The sequence below is a fragment of the Dreissena polymorpha genome, chromosome 1 (assembly GCF_020536995.1).
Source record: "Dreissena polymorpha isolate Duluth1 chromosome 1, UMN_Dpol_1.0, whole genome shotgun sequence".
Classification (NCBI taxonomy): Eukaryota; Metazoa; Mollusca; class Bivalvia; order Myida; family Dreissenidae; genus Dreissena; species Dreissena polymorpha.
Window position 1 is genome coordinate 198,883,322 of NC_068355.1, and position 10,883 is coordinate 198,894,204.

The window sequence follows — 10,883 nt, forward strand, 5'->3', positions numbered from 1 at the left end:
GAGGTACATTTGAATAAATGGTTAATTTGGGTATATGGTAAATATGGTTAAAGACAATTTTGAGACACATTGGAGCTTTGCTTCTTTGTTGTTTCAATGTTTACCTTGGATCCTAAGTATGCTGGGACAGTAGAAGCTGATGAGGGCAGCTATAGAGCACCCGTCTCCTACGTCCTCCACCAGTCTCAGTAGCATGGGTACAGCCGGGGGCTCATTGCTGGTCTCCTGGGGATCATCTGCAGCCTACACACAGGACACAATTGAGCTGTGTTTGGGGAAAACTGGGCTTATCACATGTGCATAAAGTGTCATCCCAGATTAGCCTGTGCAGTAAACACATGCTTATTAGGGAGACATTTTTCTTGTTTTCGAATTCTACGTTTAAAGTTAAGTTTCTTTTACACAAAAATTCAGTCTGGGCGGATTCCTATCCAAACTGTACAAGCTAATCCGAGACGACACTTAACGCACATGCATTAAGCCTTGTTATCCCAGAGCTAGGCTCAAATGCATTCAAACGTTGTTAATTAACAGATGACACAAATTATGACATGCAATAATCTTCTTCAAAAGCACTTAAATGGTCCACAGCTGTCTTCAAGTACCAATAGCCTAGCAATCAATACAATTGGGCTGGTAAAAATACAGTAATGTACATAGTCACATGACTGGAAATTTACTTGTTGGCTACAACTGCTACATGATTATTAAAACATAAGAAAATGGTCCAGTACCTCTAGTTGCGCTGCCCTATCCTGTAGACTCACTTGGACAGTTGCACACACTTTGTTGACCCAGAACAGAACAGCTTCTTCTGAGTCGTTGGGAAGCTCGCTGGAGGCGTTGAAGGAGGAGAACCTCCTCACGGTCTGAGTCACGCGCTCTACACTCATGATCTCCCCACAGAAGGCTTTCATCAGGGCGTCGATCAAGGCCAGATGGGCTTTCTACAAACACAACACATAACGAAAATATATGAGTCTCGCTCTGGGAAAACAGGGCTTAATGCATATGTGAAAAGTTGTCCCATATTAGCCTGTGCAGTGTGCACAGGCTAATCAAGGACACTCTCTGATATTTTGGTATTTTTTGTTTAAAGGAAGTCTCTTCTTAGCCAAAATCCTCTTTAGGTGTAAAGGATCTTCCCTGATAAGCCTAGGTGGACTGTTCACATTCGAATATCCAAACTTCACTTTTATAAATGGACAAGTAAACAATAGTAAACTTTAGTAAGTTAAAAAAAAAATATTCAGTTATTAAACCCTTTAAGTACTAATAGAGTTTAATACCTGAATTTTTTTTGTATTATTTAGTTATAACAAAAATTTTTTTTTGGACAAGTGAGTTTTTAATGTTGACAAGCTGAAATATTAGATTAACTTGTTCATGGACAAGTAGAAATGTTTATATTTCCACACCACTGATATTTACATTTTACCAGTTTATAATTTTTTACCAGTTTAAATGGTGCCGACTGCATGAGAATGGTCTCTGTGACGTCATTGGAGTCCGAGCCGACAGCGTAGATGCCTTTCCTAGACAGGACCTGAATTATGCTCCAGTGCCCTGGAACAGTCAAACATAATGAGCCTTGATCTGGCAAACAAATTGGGCATGAAGTGTCATCCTTAATTGACCCGTGCTAAATTGAATACATAAAATTGAGAATAAAATTGTTGGGAATATTATATTTAATAAGGTTAATCTAGTAGGGCGCAATAGTGTAATGAATTTTATGTTTCAATCTTTACATAAAAATATTTTATTTTTATTTTTGGAAACCTCCAATTCAGGATTTTGGTCAGTAATTTGGCAAAAAGTACAATTTTTGAGATAGGGAACAGGGCCTACAAAAAAACAACAGTTAAGCAGTCTTTAATTAAAAAAAATCTCACTAAAGACTGAATTTTCAGTGCTTTGACTCACCTGCCCACTGTGAGGCATTGTCTCCAAACATGTTCTTACAGGCCAGACAGTACAGCTCACTACTGGCTAGAAGATTGGCAAGTCGGGGCTTGATAGTCCATGAGCCCTGCAACACACAGACACAGTTCACTGATGTGGTTACATATGAGCCCTGCAACACACAGACACTGTACACTGATGTGGTTACATATGAGCCCTGCAACACACAGACACTGTACACTGATGTGGTTACATATGAGCCCTGCAACACACAGACACTGTACACTGATGTGGTTACATATGAGCCCTGCAACACACAGACACTGTACACTGATGTGGTTACACTGCAACACACAGACACTGTACACTGATGTGGTTACATATGAGCCCTGCAACATACAGACACTGTACACTGATGTGGTTACATATGAGCCCTGCAACACACAGACACTGTACAACACACAGACACTGTACAACACACATACACTGTACAACACACATACACTGTACAACACACAGACACTGTACAACACACAGACACTGTACAACACACAGACACTGTACAACACACAGACACTGTACAACACACAGACACTGTACAACACACAGACACTGTACAACACACAGACACTGTACAACACACATACACTGTACAACACACATACACTGTACAACACACATACACTGTACAACACACATACACTGTACAACACACAGACACTGTACAACACACAGACACTGTACAACACACATACACTGTACAACACACAGACACTGTACAACACACAGACACTGTACACTGATGTGGTTACATATGAGCCTTGCTCTGAGAAAATGGAGTTTAATGCATGTGTGTTAAGTGTCATCCCAGGTTAGCCTGTGAAGTCTGCACTTTCTGCCTGAACATGCTTTTCGATAAGAAGAGACTTCCTTTAAATGAAAAATACAAGATCATCCCTGATAAACCGACTGCCCAAGCTAATCTGGGACAAAACTTTACATACATGCATTCAGCCTGGTTTTCCCAGGCTTGTACGTAATATCAAGCTCATTATTATACAGCATTTCCTTTGCCTTTTGTATAATGTGCATGCCATGTGGGTCTTCCTCAAGACAGAACATTGGAATGGATATGTACTAGTAACTTGGTATGATGAAATTGTCTTCCTTTGCAACACAAACAAATTTTCACCAGTTTGTTGCATAGATTTTGTTGAATTATTTGTCTACAAATAAGCATTTTGAACTTTACAAACATATTGAAATAAAACTTAAAATAGGAATTAGAAAATTAAAATTAAAAGTACTTTTTCACATGAAAGTTCAATGTATCTTTTATCAAAATAAACAGTACATTTTATTTCAATGGGTTGTTGGAACTATCTTACACACATAAGTAGTGTCTACTGTATCAAAATTTTAAGGTAAAATAACAGTAAAACATAAAACAATCAAATTTGATCTCCTACTTATATAATTTAAGGGCACAGACAGAAGCAAATTAAAAAGACATATGAAATAAAGGTAAACATTTCTCAGATTCTTTTTTAGTGTATATAATTAATCCACTAAGATTAAGACCCAATTCCCTGTTAAAATTCACTGAATATTTTTAGGCTGACTGGGGCATGAATGGAACTGAAAGACACACCTCTCCGTTGATGTAGAAGGGGTCATGGAACTCAGTGGGAACTTTGTCTTGGTAGGCCTTGCAGAGGACCCAGGACAGAGAGGCCAACGCTTTGGCCTGAAATGTCAAAACAATTTACTACAATATTAGTTTCAATTTTTGTGAACAGCTTTCTACATTTTACTGCATTTTAAAGTAACAGGCAATCAATTGTACAGGTTCCTTTCTTTGCCTATTATTTGCCATACAACTCTCACAAATTTAAATATAACATTGTTTACATTTTTTATTATAAAAACATTTAAACATTACTAAAAGTAATGTCAACCAATCCCGGTAGGCAATATGAATAAAAACAAGGGACAAAATTGTCACAAAACCAGGTTTTCAAAAAAAAATATTTATAATAAAAAGGGAGGTAACAACCAAAGAATTAATCCAAGTATGCTAATTATTTTCCTTTGCTAAGGACACATTTAACAGGATTAGCAAAAGTAACCCTGACCTTGATCAACATGACCTTTGACCACATTTAAGTTTAGATGTTAATGTGAGGTATAAACATACTAAATATTGAAGGAATTGATCCAAAAATAAGGGCTCTATGAAGAAACGTATACAAATGTATTTTTAGCCAGATTGGCCTTGACCAGAAAAAAATCCTGTTCAATATTCCCCAGGGTATTTGATGATAAACACTTTGTGAAAGTGTCATTCAAATCCTTTGAGAAATAAAGGAGGAGTTGCGCTCGGAAGGAAATGTCAAATTCAATATATTTTTAGTCGTGGCGATATTGATTTCGACCAAATCCTAAAACAATATGCGCCAGGGCACTTGGTGACAATCATTTTGTGAAAGTTTCATTGAAATCCCTTGAGAAATGAAGGAGGAGTTGCGATCGGAAGAATTGTTTCACCCGCCCGCCAACATTCACCATAACTAGTTTTTTCCTTTGGATAACCTGGTTAAAAATGGTTTAAATGAACGGTTTCTGTGAGGATGACAACTTGTTTTCTTGGTATTAACTTTCATATGAACTTGTATACATATATATATATATATATATATATATATATACTTTATAATTCATTTATTAATGTTGCACGAATAGACGAGTGTCCCATTATGCTGCTTCAAAATTTGCAATATAACTTACAAAGATGCAAAATGACGGATATTTTAAACTATTATTTTTATATATCATATATCATATAATGTTACAATCGCTTCAGAGCATTAAGAGGCGATAGATTGAAGATACAAGGTTATACCAAGTAAAACAAGGTTACCAGCATACCAGGATATATTATCGTTGACACAACTTTATTCCCCGCTACCTTAGATTCACAAATTTTGTTTTTGCCATTTATTTTTGGGTATGTATGATCGCAGGGAAATGCAAATGAATATTTACTCAATTGAACATTTTTTTTTAATAATGCGTTTCAAAGTGTGAATTAAAATCGATTAGCCTTAACACCATATTTTCTTAACACCAATTAATAGTTTTTTAATACCGATAATTGAATTTAATATATTCTGTGTGAAAATCATATTTCAAGAATTTTTTTGAATGTCTGCTGTTGCAAGAAGACTCCCATATATGGTAGTGTTACACCCTGATCATGAATGAGGCCTTTACACGTTTTATTTTGCGTTTCTAAGAACTTGACAATTAAGCTGATTTTTTTTTTTTTTAAGAAGTAGATGGCCTGAAATGAAGAAGATTAACTCTAGGTCTTTGGAGTTGGAGAGAGCTCAAATGATAATACAGTCTGTGGTTATGCACTTTTGTGGGTCATGTCTATAGAAGCACTACCTTCTTGATAAACCCCATTTAGTCTAAAACAATAAAAAAGGTATAACTTTTTAACATGAGCCCCCAAGTATTCATTCCAGAGCTGACCCTTTTCGACCTGCAATGACCTTGGGTAAAGGCCAAACTGTGACACTCGTAGGTTGTGGTTGTGTTCCACTTTCTTTTATTTCACATTTTCACCAGATACCAATGTAAAATGTTAAGTCAATTTGGCCTAATTGCTCTAACTGTTGTATAACGTCATCAAGGGTAGCAAAACAAAATGGTCGAAGCTTGGCTCTTATGTAAACAAAATTGACTTTTAACATATTTACAAACATTGTCGTGATAATATAATATATATTAAAACCAAACAGAAAGGGATGTATTTCATTTAAAAGGCTATTTTTGTTATTGCTATTAATTATTTAATATGATTAAAATTATGACATTAATTTTAAATGTTACGGTCGCCAATTCACAGTAATCGAGGATGATCAATATAGTAATACACATTTAATTGTATTGGTAATTAAAGTATATGTTTATACAGCGATTTTTTTCCTTCTTTATAAAGTACCAGAAAACGGCACTTTTCCATTGAGGAAAAATCTTCAAATTTTCCAATTGCTGTTAAAAAATTTCCAACTGAAGGTTTCTAAAATAAAAAGTTTTTGTTAGTTTCCTTATTTCCAGCTCTATGGCTTGAAGTTGAACCAAAGTAAATATAATATTATATTGACAACTTGAAAACATTTAGTTATCAATTTTAAAGCATTTTGTAGCAAAAATCAAATACACCAATTTCCCAATATGAAGACTTCACAACACGAATTTTCCCAATTTCAGGGGGTTTCGCGCACAATTTTCCCGATTGGGCTGGTACAGGTTCTTTCCCCAATTAGGAAAAAAAATCGCTGGTACAGTGTTTACTTTGAGAAAAAAAGACAACCATAAATACTGTATTGTACATAAAGTTTTCAAACGACAACCTGACCTTTTCTCCATCGTATTCTTCAACAGACATGATCTCGACTATCTCGCCATCAGAATCCTCCGCGCCATCACTCTGCCAAGTGTCCATATTGACTTGGCAAGATTTGAGAATGTTACATATAGAAGCCACCTTGCTTACTCATTAGATAATAAGTGACTTTGATATTTACAGAGCTTGCATAGCATCTAACTTAATAAAATGTTACACAATTCTGACATTGTGACAATTATGCAGATGTTTGAGTTGTTGTTTACATTCGTTTTGAACATTATTAATCAGAGATTTGATTGATTATCATGTATCGATTTAAAAAGACAATATTTTTATCAAGTAAATTGGGCATGTCAACTTATATGTGTTCGTAGAACCCAGATAATTTGTATTTCTGAGTCATTTTCATCAGCAACCAAAAATATTTCCGGTCGCGCATGAGCAAACATCCGCTTGGAAATTATTTCATTTGTAACACTTGCAACTTGCTGGCTACACACAGTTTAATGTCAATGCTTTGACGAAACGACGACTAGAATATTTGTATTTGAATACACAAATTTCAGCATATTTTTAATGTAAAATTTTAGTTACACTGCAGTATAACTATTTCTATATTAAGTTGCTTAATAAAAAGATTTGATTAAAATGCCTTGTCATAAACCAGACAGTAAAAAAGAAGCCTGAAGAAAACGTTAACAATGAAGTTTGGGGAAAAGTGACAGCTGGTATTTGAACTAGTCCAAATTTTTGACGCTCTTAAATATTAAGCTTCTTTTTATATGGGTTATATTTGGTTCCAAAGAATTTAGCCCATATAAAAAGTATCTCTAAATTCTTTGAGCGTCTTATAAATGAGACTAGTATTTGAACGAAAATTAACTTTGTCGTCTTTCATTTTATCTTTTAAACATTCCATTAAACATAACACACACACACAAATATATATTTTAAGCATTAAATTTACAATGTTAATTGCACGGTAGTGCTTTGTTACGTGCGCACTTTCTTCAAATCAGTTCATTTTTCGGCGTAGCTCTCTAACCCAGCTTTTTACATTAAATAACCTTTATCAAAATTTATACAATGTTGGGGAAATTTCCCGCCAGTAGACCCGAATGTATAAAACAGAATATTTCAGTGGCTGATTTGAGAGAAATCCCCTAAAACATTGGACACATCGCTGCGTTTTTCTACAGCGTTTAGGATGTTATTAACACTGTTCAGTGTAAGGAAATCCGGACCATTCTATGCATGCTCATAAGCATCGATATAACATTTTGCACAATTATAATTGCGCATTCAGTTCCAACTCGCAGAATTTCAGCCCCTTTTTGGAACTGACTTCCTTTTAAGCACATTTGGGGACCTGACTTCCAAATGACATACAGCTCTTTTCAATGTAAAATAGCTTGACACGAAATACCTATCCGTCTTTAATTTAGGTTTATATGTGCACTTCAATATTTTTTGTTTTAAAGCATGTTATGTGGTGTTTTCTTAGCCACGTCACTTACTGTAGAATTATAATAATGTTGTACGAAAAACCTGCCGACCAACTGAATAAATTCACCTATTTTAAAGAGGACGGATTGTGGGGTGGCTGATGTACGAGATAATAGAATATTTATCAGCGCTTTTCAGCAATATGCACATTAATGTAATATAATCATGACGTGTTGACCTTATTTTGATATGCTCCTTTGTTTAACCATTCTTTTACTGTCTTTTCAGAGGATGCAGGTTAGAGGGATGCCTGTCAACTCGTAACTTAGTCAACTCGTATACCTTGGTTAACACGTACCTATTTTGGCAAGATCAAATGTTGTTGGTTTTTTTTGTAAACTCGTACGTATTGTAGTAAACTCGAACCAGAAGAAAAAATATATAGAAATCGATTTTAGGTGGAATAGAATAATCAGTTTATAAATATAATTCGCAGAAATGAAATGAACGTCTCTTTCACACCTGTGGTCTGTGTATTTCACGGGTAATATGGTTTTAGGGTGTAAAATTTGTTATATACAACGGACGTTTATTCATTCGTTTTCCAAGCAATTAATTCTTTTTAATTAATTATTCAATAAAAGTTAATTGATTTTCTAATAAATCAGTTTTAGTTTAATGTTTGTCAATACACGGAGAGTGTGAAAGGTGTTGTATACCGCGCATGATAATTAATTGCCTTGTAAGATTCAATGAAAATATTTATAGAACAGAACAGAACAGAACAGAAAGTTTATTCATATAACTTGAACATCAACAGTTCATCGTTACATATACAAAACTGACAATATATAAGCAACAAGCACATGCATAGTAATGCGAAAGTGACCAAACTAGTACATAATCGAAGTACTGGCAGTACTGGTGTGACGATGCTTTTGAAGAGGATGGATATAAAACATCAATTTAAGTTTATCTATATCACCACAATTGATATGACGCCTCATCTAGCGCCCACTAGAATTGATCCACCAATCAGCGATCGATTAATCGGGCGCACTCGTTAGCACCGACCTGTCCGCCATTTTCTAGACAAGCTACATGTTTAGGTTCACTTTTATTCCAACGAGTTTCTTTTGTTTTCCTCTTTAAAAAAACGATTAAAAATGGTTAAACGGTGTCAATGGGGATTATGTAACTCGGACAATCGATATCCTGACAGATTAGTTGGTGAAATTGAATTTATTTCGTTTCCAAAGCCTAAAAAAGATTGACAAGAGCGAGTGGAAGCTTCAAGAATTACCGAGATCTCCTTTATAGAACATTAATTTATTTAACAAACTTGAAATGTCATATAAGCAATAACTAAGCATTATTAAGTATGTATTATGTCACGTGTGCATGTAAAATAATTGAGAATTTTGGTACCCAATTCGTGTAACTTTATGAAATCCCCGTTAAAAATCGCGTTTCTGTGTGTGTCAGAAACAAGTGAAAACCATTTTGTTATTATTTTAATAAAGACGTATCGATAAATGCTATTGTAAAAGAGTTATTATTACTGATATTAGTTAACCAATAAATGCGGTAACTTCGGGGAAGTCGGTACCTGCGCGAGCGTCTGATATTGGTAGCCTTATTAATTTATAATAGCCTGACCGTATTCCATTTCGTACAACGCTAATTTTATATCAGACAAAGTCCAAACTTACTGTGTTGTTTTTGCGCTTTAAATTATAGTGGTTGATAAATGTCCCATAAGCAATGTTTAATATGATTAATATCACTTTTATACGCAATAACATGTGGGATTGAGGTACTCACCCGGCGTCAGAAAGCGCGTAAAACTTCACCGAATTCCCTGTTATAAAGTGCTATTTCGTGTCAAATACACGGGAAGGGGGGAATATTTCGGTAATCATTTTGTTAATAACGCGGGTAAATACCGGTGAAGTGTTAATTCATTGCAAATACCACCATTACACGTAATAACGGGTTCGATTTCGGTAAGCGCGCAAGCGTTTGAGAGCGTAATTAATGTACCGATTTACCCGTTATAAATAGCTGATGTTCTCGTTAATCGTATATTTTTTTTGCATTCGCAGAATAACTAAATGGCATCAACCCCTTTACAAGTGTAATATGGTTTTAAACAAGTCCATAAAATCATCCGGAATATCGCGTAAATCTATATGCAGTCTATAGGCAAAGAAGCCATTTTGGTGTTAGCTTGTCTAGGTTTTCTTCCCGCTGAGCCACGTGATTAAGTGGGCGGAGCGATCACTGATAAGGCGTCATGTCAATTGTGTATGTTGATACGAACATTTGGGTACGATAAAAAATTTGGGTACGAAAATTTTGGGTACGAAAAAAAATTTGGTACGAAAAAAATTTGCGTACGAAACATTTTTGGTACGAAAAAAAGTTTAGGGGTACGGGGAAGTAGTACCCGTGGGTAACTTGACCCATTGAGCGAAACTGGGAGGCGGGTCACATTCTTGTTCATTAAGTACGGCAATACATTCATGATGATTATCGAAAGTAGGTATGAGCACATAGCCGGACTATGTGAGCTCAATCGTATGAGCACTTGACTATCCGAGTTCGCCCACGAACATATGGATAAGTTAACTAATAGCGAAATGACTTTATACATGTATATGTGCTGAAATCTAACAATCGAACGAAATATCAAACATGGTATGTACACTTAGGTGGTTGTGTAATTTCTGTTGGAATATCGTATTCAATATGTAAATTTTAAATGATTGTGCCCGCACTTGAGTTTGTTGCCTTGTTTAAGTCTATACGCGCCTAGGCTGCACCCAGTGTGTGTATTTGTGTTTTTCCAAGGTAATGAGTTACCTCCGCGCTGAGGCTGCATAATGTTGGGACCCGGAGTGTGTCCAGCACTCCTACCTAATAAGATTAGATTGATGACAGTTGGGACGAATTTTGAATGATAGCTGCAATTTCCAGCTATTTGTTTTGTACTGAAATACTTTTTAATTTTTTATATGGTCAAATGCTGCGGGGGGGGGGGGGTGAGATTTTCCGGAAAAAAACACCTGTCCGGAATGGTGACCACAAAACATACAAAATATAACATTGCGCC

General features: G+C 35.5%; 1 protein-coding gene across 3 annotated transcripts in view; it reads right to left on the reverse strand.

Annotated features, from left to right (window-relative positions):
• LOC127864548 (calmodulin-regulated spectrin-associated protein 1-like) overlaps positions 1–6,763 on the reverse strand; it is a 30,076-nt gene extending 23,313 nt beyond the window's left edge. For all 3 annotated transcript variants that reach the window (XM_052404272.1, XM_052404270.1, XM_052404271.1), the window contains exons 1-6: positions 6,332–6,763; positions 3,557–3,652; positions 1,927–2,032; positions 1,457–1,566; positions 735–947; positions 105–243 (exon numbers count right to left, since the gene is read on the reverse strand). In XM_052404272.1, the coding sequence (XP_052260232.1) occupies positions 105–243; positions 735–947; positions 1,457–1,566; positions 1,927–2,032; positions 3,557–3,652; positions 6,332–6,418 (751 nt within the window). In that variant the 5' untranslated portion in view covers positions 6,419–6,763. The remainder of the gene's footprint in view (positions 1–104; positions 244–734; positions 948–1,456; positions 1,567–1,926; positions 2,033–3,556; positions 3,653–6,331) is intronic.
• Between the last annotated feature and the right edge of the window lie 4,120 nt (positions 6,764–10,883).